This window comes from Spinacia oleracea, chromosome 1 (assembly GCF_020520425.1).
Source record: "Spinacia oleracea cultivar Varoflay chromosome 1, BTI_SOV_V1, whole genome shotgun sequence".
In the NCBI taxonomy this organism is placed as follows: domain Eukaryota; kingdom Viridiplantae; phylum Streptophyta; class Magnoliopsida; order Caryophyllales; family Amaranthaceae; genus Spinacia; species Spinacia oleracea.
Genome location: NC_079487.1, coordinates 106,721,873 through 106,740,900, shown reverse-complemented (window position 1 = coordinate 106,740,900; position 19,028 = coordinate 106,721,873). Strand labels below are relative to the sequence as shown.

At 37.2% G+C, this 19,028-nt stretch overlaps 1 protein-coding gene and 2 non-coding genes across 4 annotated transcripts; all 3 read right to left on the bottom strand.

The window, feature by feature from the left end:
• Positions 1-9,591: 9,591 nt before the first annotated feature.
• On the bottom strand, positions 9,592-9,673 carry TRNAS-UGA (transfer RNA serine (anticodon UGA)). The gene has a single exon. It is a non-coding gene; the product is annotated as a tRNA-Ser (tRNA).
• A 2,070-nt stretch (positions 9,674-11,743) lies between these two features.
• On the bottom strand, positions 11,744-11,825 carry TRNAS-UGA (transfer RNA serine (anticodon UGA)). Its single transcript has one exon. It is a non-coding gene; the product is annotated as a tRNA-Ser (tRNA).
• An 832-nt stretch (positions 11,826-12,657) lies between these two features.
• LOC110801181 (8-amino-7-oxononanoate synthase) lies at positions 12,658-18,056 on the bottom strand. Of its 2 annotated transcripts, XM_022006507.2 has the most exons (11): positions 17,685-18,056; positions 16,953-17,095; positions 16,762-16,869; positions 16,228-16,466; positions 16,095-16,136; positions 15,861-15,948; positions 15,625-15,758; positions 14,845-14,933; positions 13,327-13,477; positions 13,182-13,250; positions 12,658-13,067 (listed from the first exon to the last, which is right to left on the bottom strand). In XM_022006507.2, exons 1-11 carry the CDS (start codon positions 17,908-17,910, stop codon positions 12,941-12,943), a joined length of 1,416 nt encoding a protein of 471 aa, XP_021862199.1. In that variant the 5' UTR covers positions 17,911-18,056; the 3' UTR covers positions 12,658-12,940. The 2 variants fall into 2 exon arrangements, with proteins under 2 accessions (XP_021862199.1, XP_021862200.1); XM_022006508.2 differs by lacking the exon at positions 17,685-18,056 and having other exon boundaries at positions 16,762-16,865; positions 16,953-17,093.
• Positions 18,057-19,028: the final 972 nt, after the last annotated feature.

Here is a 19,028-nt window from a genome sequence, read left to right as displayed (position 1 = left end):
GGTGATTCATTGGTCTTAGTTAGAACGAATGGGTTCGGTTATTTTTAGACCGAGCAATGGTGTATACATATACTTTGGGGATCTTGTGCCAATATTTAAAAGTATAGATTATTCACCCGGAATGGGTATCAATCGTATTGATCATATTATGAAAAGAAGGTTGAGGGTAATTATATATTCTTGGTTAGAGGCTCGACGTTATAGACCTTAGTCCTTGGCATGTTGGTGAGGAGATGATAACCATTAGTAGAAGAGCAAGATACAATCTTTATTTTTCTTCATATCTCCAAAAGTGGGATTTGGTCCAAAAGTGGCCTTGACTCAGAGAGTCTTTCTAGTAGCTATTGAGAGTTTCAAGTTTTTATACTTGTTGGTTTATTATTCAAATTACCCATGTCCAAGGCTAGGTATAGAACAAAGAGCAAATATGGCACCTATTGGTTTGAGTACGTTTAGTAGAGGAAAAGATCATATCAATATATTTGAGGTTCATATGAAGAGAAGATTTATAGTTTCCGTATAGTATGGAGTTAGTTTTATTTTTGGGATCATACTTGAAATGTAGTTTCATACTACATTATTTACATGACACTTTATTATTCTATTTTAGTATGTTTCTGTTTGTAACAGGTGATTACTCAGCTTTTTGCTGACGTGTGTGTTTATTTGTTATGTGTGTTTGCGGCCATGTCTTTTTCTTATGGTGGCCCTGCGACGACCCTTTTGGAATTTGTCCTCTATGGTGAGCAGTCAATATTAACTGGAGCAGATTGATCGTGAAAGATCGCAATTCAAGATGAAGGAGCTCAAATGTTATCGTATAGTCTTTTATGACAGTTTAATACTTTTCAGTTGTAAATAGACCACCTAGTAATCAAGTTGTAATAGTTTAAGTTTTGTAAGCCTTAGCACTTGACAATGTGGTCAAGTGTGGCGGTGATGCCTCCGATCTAGTTATAAGCTTCCGCAATATTTTTATAAAGTCTATATTATTTCTTATTTATTTCTAGTTAGTAAATCGGGGGTGTTACAGTCGACCACGGCTCGAGCATTCCTCCCATTCGCCAAGAGGTCCACATACATCATGTTCGCGGAGCCCACTCTTATCTTTGGGGCCTCTTTCCCCATTGCATAAATCATGTAGACGGAACTCTTTCTGCGGGGCTCATCGTCCTCATTGCATGCTTATTCTTCTGTCTCTTTCGGGGTTTCCTCTACGGACATGGCCGACAACTTTCTCTGTAGGTTGTCGATCTCCCCTTTGTCCTTGCACTCCCACCATTTGTGTGGGCCTCGTCATAGCAAACAGTTAAGCCTACTAATGTTTCCCGCGGGCGTGCTGATTTCGGATTCCTTTGTGGATAGGGAAGGTGATGACCAGGATTTCTGCGAGTCTCCTCCCCCCATTTCCTTTCTTGAATCCCCCGACTGAGCTGGACGACACCCTTGAGTCAATTCTCGCACTCTTGGGTGAGTTTGGAGTCGGGCCCTCCAAACTTGTAGGTGTCCCCCTTGGTTCTTCTTCCGAGCGATGGCCCCTCCCTGCGGAGTAGTCCATTAGTCGCTTTGCAGCAGTCATGGCGGCCGAGAGTGTGTCAACCTTCGCCCTCAGAACTTCATGCTGCGACCATTCTTTCAACCTTTGAACAAAGTTGAACAACCGATCTTTCTCATTCATGTCGCGAATGTCCAACATGCACTACTAGAAAAATGACATTTAACAACGAACAATTTCGTCGTTAAAAGCCTTACTTTTCGTCGTTAAAACCTTTAACGACGATCATGATGTTCGTTGTAACAGGTTCCGTCGTTATTGGCTTTAACGACGATGTTTGTCGTTAATAATTAATGTTTATTAACGACGAATTACCGTTTCGTCGTTAATCATTAACGACAGATTATCGTTTCGTCGTTAACTTTTAACGACGAAATCATAATTCGTCGTTATTTATTAACGACGGAGTTACAATTTCATCGTTAAAAGTTAACGACGAAACAATAATCCGTCGTTAATTATTAACGACGAAACGGTAATCCGTCGTTAGATACTTATTCACGATTATTAATTAAACAATAACGACCAACAAATCCTTTGTAAAATGTCCTTCCGTAACTGTCAAAAAGTTTGAAATTTTTGCAATAACGATCAACTATTATGTCATTAATATTGCACTCATAACATTATTATTTGCGTCCTTAAAAGCACCTACATTTTCCCTGTGAAACAATATTGATAACTATAAATCAATCATAAACAAATGAAAATTTCATTACTCAAAATATGTTTGACAATAGAATTTCAAGTTATGTGAAACAAAAAATCACATCCCCTCGTCCTTTAATTCTTAAAAACTAAAATATAAGTAATTCTTCAATCTAAAAGAACAAAATAAAATATAACTAGTTGAAGTGTTCTATCTTGGAGTGCCATCTCTTGAAAAGCGTTGTAGAAACACTTCTTTAAATGCATTAAGATCATTAAGCTTATCAAGTGTAGGTCATTGGAAATCTGCAACAACTTCGAAACTTGATCAGGGATTTTCTGCCTACACCAAATCACCAATTGACAAAAAACATAAATTCAAAGAGACAGAGATCAAAGAACAGAAATTTTTTACCTTGTCATATTGATATGATAATGAAGGTAGAGTTCTAAAAGGGCTCTGAGAACTAATAGCATCTAAATTATCTGAATCTGGCACATAGCCATATTGGCCACCCGTGTTTGTAGCATGACCCTTACTCACCCTTTTAAAGACAATACCATTTCATATATATGTTGACCTTCGAAGTGCCTCATGTGTTGGCATGGCCTGTTCTTCATAAACCATTCCCTCTTTAGAGTGCCAATTCTGAAACTTTCATCAACTATAACAAAACCACAAATCAGATAAGCCAGCATCACACAGATACTTAAAAGATATCATAGATTAAAAAAGAGAGCAGTAAATTCAATGTCCATGAGGGATGATACTATTAGAATATGAGTCATAGTTATGTTATAGCTAGGGCTTCCCAAAAGAAGAAAAATAAAATCATATCACATACAGGTAAAGAATTTTAGTTAGTGACAAGGAATATTCACCCGTAAAAATTAACAGATATAACATCAGGTTCTTGTAGGAAAGTCAGCTTGTCTTTAAAGACACTTATCCTGGCAGCGTTGCAACTGATATTAAGATAACTAACCAACTTCCACCTAAACTAGAACAAGCCATAACCAGCAGTCAAACAACCTTTGTATTGCATACCAGAACAAGCCCACCATGAACACCCAAACTAGCTACTACAACACTTCATCAACTCTGCATACCAGCAAGAGACCGAGTACCACGAAGTCTGTTGACCTGAGCAGAACCTGCTGACCAGCTGAGCAGAAATCTACAAAGATCAAACCTGCAACATGCCTGAGACACTAAAACAAAGAGCAGAACTCATACGACTATATGAGACTTTTAAAAGCTTGTATAAGCCTTTATGCTTTCTTGTGTGGAAAAAACTATACAAATATATGAATGAAAACTCTATAGTTAATACATAGAGCTCCCAGTTCCAAAACTATAGCAAGACTACTAGGTTTAGCAACAGAAAGAACGAAAACACTACATCAACACATGCAACCCTGTCATAACAAGGTCTAATGCTTTATGAAAAGCAACAAAAGAACTAGCTTAGTAAATTGTAGAGGAATTGTGTGCTAAATATATTTCGGTTACATAAATACTCCGTAACAAATTAGCTTCCTTAAAAGAATAAGTAAACTCAAACTTCGGATCAGTTTATGACCAAATCAGAATCAGAAATGTGATGAGAGATAACATCTATATATGTTTATTTTTCTGAAAATAGCTCTTCAGGTGCAGGGAAAAGTGAAGCTGCAATACTCACACTAAGGGACATAATACTTAACCAAGCAACTATAGCATTGGTTTTTTCACTCACTTTCATGTACAAAGTCATTCAACATATTATTTAGCTTCAGCCTCCATATATCATGTGTATACAGTTTCACATACATTGTGGAAGTTCAGATTAGTCTAACACATCGAGATTCTATTATCATAGCAGCACGGAAGAGGGAGTCTTGAATCACCAAGACGCCCCCTATCTTTAATTTGTAAATTAAACTTCTAGGGTAGGAAAGGAAACAATAGGTTTCATGGTAATGTTTAGACTTTAGATAAATACGGTATGCATAAAATACTGATCAAATGCTAGCAAGATTCGTGTAAAAGGGGTCGACGAGATTTGTAACAGATACCGCGGATTAAAAAAGAGTGAAGTAAATGAATAACCTTCCCTAGATAATGTGACAGGTACGGATATGTTTTCTATATCAAATCCAAATAAACTACTGGGAGCGGCGACTGCCTCTGTAAATGAATAACCAGTCTGAATTTGTCTACATCTGCAAACACCTAAATTAGTTTTATGCATCTGGAACAAGAGATTTCTAGCACTAGCATATAGAACATTAAAGAGGTCCATCAAATTACTACTCGCTCAAGGTCTGCACTAGCTGAATTTAGAAGCTTAACAGGTTGAACACAATCCTATTTTAGGTTGAACGCAATCCTGTTTTTCAGTTAACTAACTGTAGATTCAGAAGAAGACCAAAGAAATGGAGTCCTGCATACTAGCATTGAGATATAGAATAAAAAGAATCTAAATAAAGATAGCAAGAGAATTACAAACTGCACAGAGGATACTAGAATTTTACCAATACTATACAAAAGACACAAGCTTCCATTGCGAACCAAATGTTTCAACGTACGCAGCATACCAAGCAACACCATTCTTCCATAAGCATCATTACAAAGGGATTCTAGATGGGACTTTCCGTTCAAATTCTATCACATATTTTAAATTGCATTCAGATAAGTAAAAATAGTAAATCAGGGATGATAACAATTCAATTCTACCTTTACATTCAAAACAAAATCCTAACTCCTCCTTACTTGAAGAGCTAATCACAAGCATGCAAGCCGTCATAACATAACAACATCAGACAGTAGAAATTCAAACAAAATCCTAATTCAAATACTTAATATTAGCATTCCTGCAAGCCGTCATAACATGCGTTTCGAAGGCTGATATGGCGTTACAATATCAAAAGGGGGGAAAAGTTAACAAGCAAAAAAAAAGCATAAACAGAGCAAGCAAATAGACAATAAATAACAACATCAGACAGTAGAAATTCAATAACCCAACTGAGATCAAATAACCTATTTTCGCCTTGAATTTTCATAAATAAATTTGAAGCCGCAATAACAATTGAATAAGAATTTAAATTAAAGTATTAGTTCAATTAACAACAACTATCGCTTTGAATTAATTGTACAAATCAAAGAAAATAGGGAACTAACCGGAATTGATTCGATATTCGAATTTGAAAGCTTAATCTGAACCCAATTCCGTCAATCAATTAAACAAAGAGGATAAATCAAACCCTTTATCCCATCAAGAATTATAAGTACTAGAGGCGAGTATAATTTGAGAATCGCAATTGGTCAATCGCAATTGGAGGCTAGTTCAATCGAGCCATCGAGGGTTTTAGTTGAAGGGGAAGTGAAATTAAAGACGGGCTTTGAAGGGGAATGGCGCTAATGAAAAGATAAACAACGACGGTTAGTTTTTTATATTTAGGTTTTTATTATTTCTTTTTTCACTAATTACGATGACCTTATTTCCCGGTCGTCATATGTTGGTGCGCTTATGTGATTAACGACAGAGTATTGACTCCATCGTTAACATCTTGTCGTTATATATACATTTTCTAGTAGTGATGCAAGCCGAGTACTCTATCACATAGTCGCGTATGGAGCCCTTGTGGTGGATCTTCTGTAGCTTAATTCTTGAAACAAACTCGGTGTTCTAGGGGTAGAACTAATCTTTGAGTTCCTTCTTGAACTCTTCCCAGGTATCTATCTTTACTCCCCCCTCTTCGATATTGGCGTGCTTTGTGCGCCACCATAGCTTCGCATCATCCGACAAATGCATGGTTGCGATATCCACCTTTAGATTTTCACTCAGCTAACAAATTCTGAAATACTGCTCCATATCGAAGAGGAAGTTATCAACTTCCTTCGAGTCTCTAGCGCCGCTGTAGTCTCGAGGCTTTGGAGGTTTGATCTGTTAGGTTATGATACATATGAATAAACATAAATCATGCGGAAAAACCATATTGCCAGGAAACATATTATTTACACATAATCATATAGCATAATTTAGAAGCATACACTTTGTAGCGTGCCCTCCCTAGCTGCGCCCGAACCGAACAAGAACAATTCTTTAGGACTCCAAGTGTCGTCCCTCTGTAGATAGTCCACAGCACGTCCGGATCCGCCTTAAGCTTGACCAACTAGAATCGCCCTTAAGGTTCCTTAGATTTTCGGCTATTTGGGTGCAAGTGTTTGGCTGATTTTTGCTTAAAAATCTTACCGTGAATACTTCAATAATCCGTCTATTAAATATGTGCCCTAGGCCTATATTTATAGAGTTTATGGAAAGGAATTATAATCCTACTAGGATATGGATTTATTAATTAGAATCCTATTTGAACTCTAAATAATAAATTTAATCTATTAGGATTAGGATTTAATCATTGCACGAATTCCGATAGGATTAGGATTCGTTACGAACACGAGTGTCGCACGACCACGAGGGACGCACACACCCGCGCAGGCCTTGCGGCCCACACGAGTGGGCGCTGCCTCGCAGCCCACGAGCACACGCTCCAGCGCGCGCGCCTACGGCCTTGCTGGGCCTGGCCTTGCGCTGGGCCTAGCGAGGCTGTGGCCTTCGTGTTGGGCGCTTGGCTTGCTCGGCGCGGGCCTGGCTTCGTGCTGGGCCTTCTTCTGGCAAGCCTCGTTCGATGCTTAATTCCTACGATGCGCTTCCGATTAAATTCCCGGTTCCGGAATTCATTTCCGATACGACCAATATTTAATATTTCCAATTCCGGAATTAATTTCCGTTTCGAACAAATATTTAATATTTCCGTTTCCGAAATTATTTTCCGATTCCGATAATGTTTCCGATGCAGACAATATTTCTGTTTCAGGCAATATTTCCGATTCCGGCAATATTTCCATTTCCATTAATATTTTCCAATACGTACCATGTTTCCGTTTCCGGCAACACCTACGACTTGGATAATATTCATATTTCCGATACGATCCATATTTCCGTTTCCGGCAATATCATCGTTTCCGGAGTATTCATTTCTTGCTTGTGACGATCTTAGCTCCCACTGAAACCAAGATCCGTCGATTCCGAATATCCATAGATGGAGTATTTAATGCCATTAAATACTTGATCCGTTTACGTACTATTTGTGTGACCCTACGGGTTCAGTCAAGAGTAAGCTGTGGATTTAATATAATTAATTCCACTTGAACTGAAGCGGCCTCTAGCTAGGCATTAAGTTCACTTGATCTCACTGAATTATTAACTTGTCTATTAATACTGAACCGCATTTATTAGACTTAATATTATATGCATACTTGGACCAAGGGCACTATTTCCTTCATGATCTTCATCGCACCACCCCCACCCGATTCAGTCCTTGCAGCGCGCATCAGGGTCGCACACTTGTCTTGTGCATCTTCAGCTTGTGCGCCCTTTGATAAACCTAAGTTGCTCATATAGTCCTTCTCTTTCTTGCATGTGCTCGTCGACCGCATTCTCGAGTCTCTCTATTCTTTGGTTTGGCTAATCACAATTTCTTCGAGTCGGGTCCAACTATCTGACTTGCCCTCTAGCCAAGTTAGTCTTTCTTCGATTAATCTCATCTTAGATTTTTTGCTTAGGTCTCTTGATGCCTAGTTCTAAACCTTGGCTCTGATACCAACTGCCACGGCCCAAATTTTTTGACACCGGATCGTGCGACGCGCTCTTGCATATGGGGCAACAAGGATGCAAGTCTTGTGCGGAAAGTGAATCTCAAGGCTCGGGGCACGAGCGGATGCTTGCTTCAGAATGGGCACTCTTGCCTATTGGCGACAAGAGTGAGGGTAGATCGGGGCGCTTGTGTGCACACAGCAGGCACAAGCGGGAGTGCGGGACCGACGACTATAATGTATCTGTTTTGAGGGAGACTTTGTTGAGTCTTGGAAAACTTAAAAACATGCGACAACACAATATCTATAAAGGCTAACAACGATGCAAGTGATTAAGCAAAGTCAACTTCTGATGAGAGGTATTGGTCCATACCCCTCATAGATATTTATTTTGAATTAGCTAAAAACTGCCAGTGAACACTGGAATGACAGTAACATAATAATTCTCTCTAAAGCCTAGAAAACTATTAGAAAGATCATAGAAAATAATAGATAAGAGAAATGCAAGTAAAGGAATGTCGGATTCTAACACTAAGTGTATGCTCGTAATTGTAATATTGTAATTAAGATATTATTATATACGAGTCACATATTGTTTAATACTCCGGTATATTTTCTGGTTTGTGTAGCTATATTAAGATAGAACATATTAATAGTACGGAGAAAGTAGATGTGATCACTACAAGAATTTGTATCTTTAACGACAACCTAATTACGACGGGTCAAAAATTCCGTCGCAAAAGACTTTTGCGACGGGGCTAACAACCAAACAAAGACGGGAACAACCGTCGCAAATTGTTTTATGACGGGTTAACGACGACCCCTTTTTATGACGGGTTCGCGACAGGAAATCCCGTCATTAATCAACGTTTATTGGCCTTTAGCGACGAGATTTCCCGTCATTAATGGTACACGTTTTTGTAGTGGATTCATTAATCGTAACTTTTGAATTTTATAAACCATTTGTTATGCCGTATGTGTATTACCATCCTCGTATTTCTGTTCTAGGATAGATAAAGGATTTGCCTCATTACAAAGTGTTATCCCACTTTTTGGACTAACGACATAACTGCTTTGACGTTGATCATGTCGTATCGACCAGGTACTGTCGTGTCGCAGGTAGCGTCGTGTCGGATGAACAGGTCGGACACAACATCAAGCGACGAGGTATAGGCGACAGAAGACCAACGACAAAGGATAGGCGACAAGTGACCAGCGACAATAGATAAGGGACAAGTGACCAGCGACAATAGATAAGCGACTAAGAAAAGATAGGTCAAGATCCAAGCCCAAGGCCCAAGGTGCGCAGCGCCGTCAAGCAAACAGAATAGGTCAAATAAACCATCCAAGATCTCGGAAGTGGTTGAAGACAAGCAGAGATCATGGAGACAACGGTCGCCAACGGACTCCTATCTTCTAGGGATCCTACCAACTAATAATGCCGTTGGACTTCACCTATATAAAGACGTAGCAACTACATTAGAAGACACAAGTTAACTCAAGCTCTCAAGCAATAGAACAAGCATTATATTTCTGTCATAAAGGCAATCATTGTACTCGTTTATCTTCCTTTACAAAGCTTGAACAATTATCTAGTCCTCTTTGATTGCTCTCTCATATTCAAACATAAAAATAGTAACTCAGAAGTGTCAATTACGTCCAATTAAGCAATTTGACATTTTGTTCCCTGTATGACTAGAAATCGTCGTTCCCAGTTCTTGGGTTTTGATGTCAAAAACCAAAAAAACGTCGTCAACAGCAGGGTTCGAACCTGCGCGGGCAAAGCCCAATAGATTTCAAGTCTATCTCCTTAACCACTCGGACATATTGACTAATGTGATAATTAGCAGGGTATAAATTATATATTTGCATACATAAACCTATAGTGGGCTATTACAAACGAAAGACAAATTTTTTTTTGATAAAACAAACGAAAGACAATTAGACATGACACATGAGTGCCAAACATAGTTTTAACATAACACTAGTTTTCGGGATCAGTCAATGCCCCGAGTAATTGTAACGGTAACATTTATGATCTTATGTATGAATATATCATGGTCCAATCTTTTTCATTTATTTATACTCCCTCTGTATTTATTTAAGAGATACACTTGTCTTTTCCGGCCATATTTATTTAAGAGATACACTTGCCATTTTTAGTAACTTATCAACCCCACCATCTAATTAAATAATATATCTACACCCCACCCCCAACCCCCCACTCCCTAAAATAACATGGTCCCCACTTGTTTTTCTTATTAAAATATCTACTCAACCCCACTTGTTTTATTACTTTATTTCATTCAATTATTTTTCTTAATACTCGTGCCCGACCAAGTGTATCTATTAAATAAATATGAAGGGAGTATCTCTTTTAAAAAGAATAACATGTAACTATGACATAACTTACTGGTAAATATTTTAACGTTTAAACCCGCTGAGAAAAAAGAGAGTCACGTGAAACATAAAATTGTTCATCAACGCTTTTCATATACTTCGTATATTGTAAGATAAAAGACAATAAATTAGCAAAATTAGGAGGTCAAATATTATGATATGGCATATAATGCTTACACGGTGATAATCGGACTACTAAAACAGAAAGGAATGAAATACAAAATCAGCTATAATCATATTAGTATATCTATCTATATTATTAAAGCGGAGTGGTGAGGAATGAAATACAAAATCAGCTATAGTCATATTAGAAATGTCATCTCGCCACATGTCGCCACCATTAGATGGCAAGTGACATGGCATAGCCACATCGACAAATAATATTTTCTTACAAGATGAAGAAATGCAAACATCAATCCTTGAACCCATGACATCATGTTCATAAGTTAGAACTTTAACCATTAATCCAATAATACAACCTATGATATTTAAGAAATTCAAACTATATAAGTTATGTTTATTAATACCCTATATTAAAACTTTAATGCCTACCATAATTATACATTTTAATAATTTTCTAATGAAACTAAACTATACTTAATTTTTCTTTTTCCATTTACATTTTCATTTAGGTTTATTTATGATTACGTTTTTTTAGCAGGCTAGTTCATGTAAGTTTACCTAGATCTAGCAATAAAAAAAGAGTATTAGAGCAAGATTAGCGCTGAAGTATAAGCTAAGACTTCCACATCATCTTTTTATTAATCAGATTCTTGTCGAGACCTCAGATTTACTTAATTTTTCCACTTCACCCCTCGTACTCATTCAAGACTCCTAAAATTTATGAAAATAAAAAAATAAAAAAAAATAATAATTAAGATTGAATTTACAATTTAAACGTCTTAAGTAGAGTCTTGGAATTCCAGGACTCTTGCTCAGACTTTTGTCATACTCTTCCACTTAAATGGGAGGTCTTAAGTTAATACTCAATAAGACTATTGCTCAGACTATTGCTCAAACCAGCGGTAATCTTGCTCTTACACATAACAAAAGACTACTCCATTTTAAATTTAAATTTAGTTTACTAAGATGTTTAACCAAATTTTATATTGAATCACCCTTACATAAATAAATTATAAAAATAAATTATGCACAAATATTTATCTCATATTATATTCAAGTATTTAATATCAAACTATTGTAATTATTTTTATTTAACTCAAATTTTAACAAGATTAGTTCTCAAATTACATACAGTCAACTGAGTCGAGTATATCAGTTCAAGATAATGTCACACAGTTCTTTTGCATCACAAATGGAGAATATAAGTGAAAAAAAAAAAAGTAATTTGTTATGACTTATTATTACGTTATTCTCAGGCGATGTGGGACTTAAATTTTTTGTATTATTAAACTTAAAATAAATTAGTCACTTACACTTTCTGACTTCCACATATTGTTATTCTCAGGCGATGAGGTACGATTACTATAATGCAAAAAATACGTCAACAGCAGGGTTCGAATCTGCGCGGGCAAAGCCCAACAGATTTCAAGTCTGTCTCCTTAACCACTCGGACATATTGACATTAGTTGTTTATTTAACTTGCTTAATTTGTTTTAACGGTAATATCCTCAGACCTAAACGAATACTTTAAAACAGGAAAACTTGCATGTCACATTTTTCTTTTTTAAAACAGGAAGACATATTGACATTAATTGATTGTTCTTAATTTTATTTAACTAAAAAAAATTATACTTATTCATAATGTACATTCATCTGCATCATATTTTAAAACAAGAAACTTGTCATATTTTTTAAAACTATAGCCTCTCCTAAATATTAGTTTAAAAAAAAGGGAAATTTGTTAGAAAATACATTTTATATCACATTTTTTGTGAGAAAAGACCTTATATGCTTATTTTACTTTATTTTATTAACACACCTTAAAAGTCGAATTTTGGCCAAAAAAATCAACTTTTTGGGCGTTGAATTCTACTTTTTTCTTTCAAATATATACGTTTATTACACTATTGACAATTATCATAGGAAACGGTGCACATAGTTAAAAGGAACAAATGAAAATCATTGCCCAAAAACTTAGACTTTTTGGTTGGAATAATGCCGCCTCAAGGTGTGTATGTAACATGCCTTAAGGTGTGTTTATGTAACAATATTAACATATACGAAGTATGTGTTTTTTCACAAAAAGTTTTAAACGGTGTTTCTTCACAAAAATGCAACCTAAAAGGTATTTTTTTCTCAAAATTTCCTTACAAAAACACTTAGTATCCATAACATCTATTTATTCATCAATATATGTATCTATTTAACTTTCATTTTATTTTTCCTCCAACTTCTCCATCAACATCTTTATTATCGCGGCCCTATAAAAAAAGATATAATCACTTTTTTCGTCTTGAATAATATAACAAGTAATTTATTAGATAAATTGGCTTTTGAATATCAAATCTATATGAATATAATAGTAAAAAAAATATGCAACTCAGTGCATCGCATGGGCTAAAAACTAGTGAGTAGAATGACTAACCCATATCACAATTCTCCCTAAAATACATTGCAACCGAAGTTGTCCATCAAAGATTATCAAGGACCAAACCTAGCATGATCTAAATTCTACTCAGTAAAATTGTAATCAAGTAAGAACCAATTGATTCTAGATTCTAAAAGAAGGCAAAATTCTAGAGCTTTGCCAGTAATTCTGTATTTTCAACATCAATATCTTGAAAGTTTATGCAACGGGACAACGCATCAGCAAGCTTCTTTACATCCTTCCTTGTATGTGCAGCGCTCAAAGTTATTCTCAGTCTACAAATAAACAACACAACACAACTTACTGGTGAGCCAACTCGAACTAAAAAATTACCCAGAAACTCAGAATGTAGAACAGAATGTCAGTAATAAAGGAAAAAAACTGAAAACCTGCATGAATTAGGAGGGACAGTTGGTGGTCTAATTGCAGTAACATGGAACCCAGATTTCAGCATATGCCTGCAGGATGACAAGGTTGAATAGTCAAGAGCTGCTTGTAATTTGCTGGAAAACAGAAGGGCAAAAGGGTACTTACCGACTGGCTAGCAAGGACTTCTCTTCACTTCCCACTATAATAGAGACTATATGACTTGTTATTGGGATTCCGGTGAGATCTCGGAAGTCTTGCACCCGTTCTTGGATTGCTTTTCTACGCCAGCCTTCTTTTTCAGCAACAAAAGTGGCAGCTGCGATGTAATGTCATTAGATTTCCTTACACTGTAGAGAGAATGCTATGCATTTGAAATACATAAACACCATATATACCCATATTTTTATACACTTTGCAAACACCTTGAAAGTACTCCCTTTTCTCCAGAAAACAAGTTATCTTCCATTTTGGAATGTTCCACAAAGATGTTAACATTAGCTTGTAAGTTTTTCTTCTCTACATTTTCTCTAAAGTTGGAATCCCCCGCATCCACGGTCCACTGACCACAATTCTAACTCTCCCCTTCGGCTCCGTTTCTTTCAACAAAAAACATTTTTTGAAGGAAATTTGTTTTCCTTTGTTTGTTTCCTTATAAAAAAAAATTGTAAAGAGAAAGAACATAGAAGTGAGAATGAGAAGAGAGAAAAGGAAATGTAAATGATTAGAGTGGAAATGTGACATTTCTTCTTTTCAAAGGGAAAGTTGGTTTTACCCTAAAAAAATAGTTTTCCACCCTTAACAAAACAACAACAACAACAACAACAACAACAATAACAAAGCCTTAGTCCAAAATGATTTGGGGTCGGCTAACGTGAATCGTCATAGGAGATCGTCATTGTGACCAATCAAACCAGAAAGGAGCGGGGAAATTAAAAGAATAAACAAGGAAAAGGGAGAAAGTGGAATTAATGAAAGTAAGATAAGAGGAAAATATTTATATTACAAGGGATAATAAAAATAAGTAAAGTTAAAATAAATAAAATAAGTACATTTCAAAATAGCTTTTAGAAAAAACGCAAGAAGTAAAAGTAAGAGAGTCAAAATGGAAGATGTATAAGTCAAATGAAGTGACACCAGCGACACATCCTTAACAAAACAAACAAAGGAAAATGGGAAAATCATTTTTTTGGGAAAATTGTTTCCATCAAAACAAAAGGAGCTTTACTCCATGCAAAAAGTAGATGTTAATTTGTTTAAAGGGAGGAGAGAATATATGTTTTGTATTGAATTATATTATGAAATTAAACTGTAATGGTGATACTAGAAGACCATTATGTGCATTCAAGATTCAGATAGAATAGTGTATCCTTAGCTACTATACCTCAAGAAAAATCTACTCGTGTACAGCAGGTAGGCAGCTGCGAATCAAACTAATAAAACAAACTGTTTTTTTTACAACAAAATCCTAAACTTGCATAAACAACTAGCACCATCATTTTCAGGTGGGTTTCAACACAAAAGATGGCCAGAGAAATAAGGTCGGCAGCTGCGAATGAAACTAATAAACTAAACTGCTTATTTTACCATGAAATCCCTAAATTTGCATAAATAACTGACACCATCATTTTCGGTTGGATTTCAACACACAAGATAGCAAGAGAAATAAGAGTAAAGTCACTTTACCATGGGCAGCGGCTGCCATTGGTATAGGCATAGCAGTGGAAAATATAAAAGATCGACCCCTGGACATAACAAGTTGTTTCCACCTTTTGCTGTCATTAAAAAAATTATGTGATGCATAAGTAACTCACAAAAGGCAATGGACAGAAGAAAAAGAGAGGAAATAACAGTATGGCTTTTGAAAAGTTGCCAAGGGTACATAATATCAAAAGAAGCTAACTTTTGCAAGTAAATGGAATTACTACAAAGAGAATTGACTCTTGACTGCTAAATAAATAAAATGACGGGCCAAATCCCTATGATGACAAAACTTTCATCAGCCAACGAGAGGTGTCAAGTTGCAGGAAAATGGAAGAAGCCTCTTATGGGTCAACAAGTTTTCCATTTCTATAACAGGAATACAGGATATCTCTACAGGGAAAAGTCTCTAACTGGCCAAAACTAGATACTTTGTTATTCAAGCCCACCAATTACCTTGCTATGCTAATTTCTAATACACACCCAACAACTCTAATTAATACAGATACTTGGTTTGATCCTTGAAATACACTCTGTCAGATTTGTTGGATACTTTTTACGAGTTTAACACTTCCAAAAAGTCTGAGTAACATAGACTTGTTTTAATAAGGATATGGCATATATCAAATTATAAGTCTCTTTTTACGATGCCAACAGCACAACACACACTCAGTGGTGGTCGTTTTTGTTTTTTCTTCTATGAGTGAGCAGCATCTTCACTTTCTATTTAAGTAGCCAAAAAACTTATACTTTTGAAGTTGATACCTGCATGCTATGAAACCTCCAGTGCAACCTGCTGCCTTACTTAAAGTGCCAATACATATATCAACATCACTTTCACAATCAAACTCTTGAGCCACTCCCCCACCACCTTCGCCACAAGTAAATGTTCCATGAGCCTGAAGTTGCAGATTTGCAACAGCGTTAAAGAAAGTTTATGTATCATTCATTGTATGTACATTTCCTGAATGCTGTTGCAAAAACAAAAAGTGTGCACTTACATCATCAATAACCAATAAAAAACTATGCTTCTTACGAAGTTTTGCTAGCTCAGTCATTGGTGCGAAATCTCCATCCATGCTAAACAAGCTGCCATTGCACCATAATCAGCCATCACTCATGAGAGAAGTAAAATACAGATGCATGAAATCCTTCAGGCATTTACTTTTAAACTCAAAGTAATCGACTAATATCTACCAAAGGAAGATAAAAAGGGAAAAGCATATAGGACTGACCTATCTGTCACAACCACCTTTTTAGAAATTGTACAATCTGATCTGAGAGACAACAGCTGGGAAGTCAAATCATATGAACTACACAGGCTTTTTTAGTTGCAATCCAACATAGATAGAGTTGGAAAGGACATACAGAAGTGCATCAAGATGGGACATATCACAATGTCGGTAGACAAACGTCTCTATACAATGTAGTCGTTCACCAAGGCGGAGGCCATCAATGATTGATGCATGATTAAGGGCATCAGAGAAGACAGCAACTTTTTCTGCTCTAGCAGGTATTCTGCCAGAAGCCGATAGAGAGGCAATGCTTCCTACTGCAACAATGAAGGCCATATTCGCAGCAAAACCAGTAGGACAAAGGAGACAATCCTACATCAATGTATCATACATAAAGCAAAGTGGACAATTCTCCAACCTAACATCTAAGTTCATGTATAATAGTCAGTCATAAGAAAACAGAATTCCATTAGCCTAGCATCCTAAATACCAGTATCGACAATGAATCGAACTTACATTACATGACTGTCATGAGACTTCCATGGTTATTACTTATTAGGTTCACATGCAATCAAACTCTAAGGACTCAGTGTTAGTAAATCTAGCTTAAAAGCTACTAAAAATTGACTAGACATAAATACTAACTGAGGAGCATGAACAAACACACCTCTTTCTTCTTCAACTCTGCTAAACTTGCCTCCAAATGCCCATGATAATCTGTGTAACCACATATCAAGGCAGAGCCTCTTGGACCCATCCCGTGCTCTTGAGCTGCCTAAGAAAAACGGTTCAAAATATCACCTCTAATGTCAAAAGTTAAGGACTCCAAATTATATGAAAAATAATAATCAAAAGCACCTTAGCAGCAGCCATTCTAATCGTGGGATGTGCACTCAAGCCCAAATAATCATTTCCAGAGAACAGCAGTAGCTTTTTGCCACTGCGAGAGCATGATTTTCCTACTACATTACCCTCTTCACCTTTAGGCACTTCAATAGCTCCTGAGCAATTCAATAATAATAACAAGTCAATAAGGTGTTAGTCTAATTGTTAACATTTAACACTGAAGTTTCCATAGATTATGTTCCGCGTTCTAATCCCCCCTCGGCCCCTCCTCTAACCAACGTACAGCTATTGTACTCCTCTTTAGTGACTGCCTCCTATGAAGCAACTGAATAAGTATGTTTCCAAAGTCCCTCCTATTGCTTCAACTTCAGTAATCTTTTGAAAGATCGATAACTCCTTCAATAATGCAATCCCCAAACAAACTACATTTAAGCTCAATGTGTTCGATTTTAAAAACCTACTAACGAGATTACTCTTTAATCAATTTCGAACGGGCACCTCGAAGTCCATCTTTTTTATACCATTCAATCACATTGTTTTTTCTCATACAAATTGAAACTTCCCAAGTAATGCAATTCATCCACTACACCACATACAAGCACAATGTGCTCAATTTTCAATCACAAAATTGTACAATTAATTCGAACAACTAACAGGAAAAATCAATTCTTGAAATACCCACAAAAGTTTGAGCAATAAAATAGAAAAAACCCAAGAACAAAAAAAAGGGAAGATAGAAAATACCGCAACTAGGAATATCATTGAGCCAATTTCGGAAAGTTGAATCAGAAATCGTGACTTCTACAGAAGTTCGATCCCATTGGCGCAAACTGTCGAACACATGGTATGCATGGCCATCAAAATTGGAGGAATTGTTGGAGACATTGATGGGTCTAAGAGAACGTAACAGTTTCAAAGATTCTAACTTGGAAAGCGCTGCTTCAACCCACTCATCCCAGTTCGCGCTCATCTTCTCTCTCAAAGATGAGGAGAGAGAGTGGAAAAGGTAGGGGAAGCTGAAGGTGGGAAATCACAAGTTTTGTTTTTACAAGCACTTCAATGGCGGGCGTTACTTCCCAAAATTAATTGGGACTCCTGTCCTGGTACTCTGGTAGATGGGTAGTTAGATACTTAGATTTACGCACTTTGGTAAAGTCAAAGGCTAAAAAGTCAAAGGTGAGATAAAGTTAGAGAAACGTTAAGTTTTGTTTGGTTCACTGTTCGGAGGCGTTTGGTTGGGGAAAAGATGGCTGTGGGGCGGGCTGGGCCGTGCTTCGTGTCGAGCCCACAGGTTGTGGGCCTAACCGTGCCGGGCCCATGTTGTTTCGTGCCGGGCCGAAAAGTTAAAAATAAGGCCCAGGCCTGGCCCAAGCCCACGTGCTTTCGTGCAGGGCTGGGCCGGCCCGTCGTGCCTAAGGCTAATTTCACTAAATTTAACATGCTTTGTCGTGCCGGGTCGAGTCGTGCCGTGCCATGTAGTGCTTTTTCCAAAAAAGTAAGGCCCACGGCCCACGACTTCGTGCCCGTGTCGAGCCGTGCTTTTTGCGTGCTCGTGCCGGGCCGTGTTTTTTCGTGTCGGGTCGGGCTTCGGGCCGGCCCGGCCCACAGCCATCTTTAGTTGGGGCTCTTTGGGAAAAGGAAAGGGAATCAACACCTCTCATTTCCTTTGTTGTCGTTTGTTTGTCTATTTCAATCATTCCCTTCACCCTATTATTCCCCAATTTTTCTCTACCATGATTCCCCATCCTCCTAGGGTATCAACCTTACCTCCAAAATCCTCTTCAATTCATCTTCCTTGACCAACATTGACCAACTTATACACCACACCACCACCCAACTCAAACACCACAACCGCTACCCTCAGCTCGCAACCACCACCACCACCCTCAAAACACTTCGAAACCAACCAGGCAACCACCACCTGCAATCACAATAGAAGAACGGCGGAACGATTCAGCCCCGGCCCAAACTAAATGGAGGCCCTGTGCTCATGTAAAAATAGGCCCTTAATTTTTTTTCCAACATCAACCGTTAGAAAATTTAAAGCACAATTGTTTTTGAAAATTGTGGTAAATTAAAAAAAAACAG

Bases quoted from the DNA above. Each gene is read 5' to 3' on its own strand.
- LOC110801181 (XM_022006507.2), bottom strand. From the start codon at position 17,910: ATGAGCGCGAACTGGGATGAGTGGGTTGAAGCAGCGCTTTCCAAGTTA. The intron at 17,096-17,684 runs GTATTTTCTATC...TGAATTGCTCAG, and splicing joins CAATGATATTCCTAGTTGCG to GAGCTATTGAAGTGCCTAAA. The intron at 16,870-16,952 runs GTGCTTTTGATT...CGTTTTTCTTAG, and splicing joins TTAGAATGGCTGCTGCTAAG to GCAGCTCAAGAGCACGGGAT.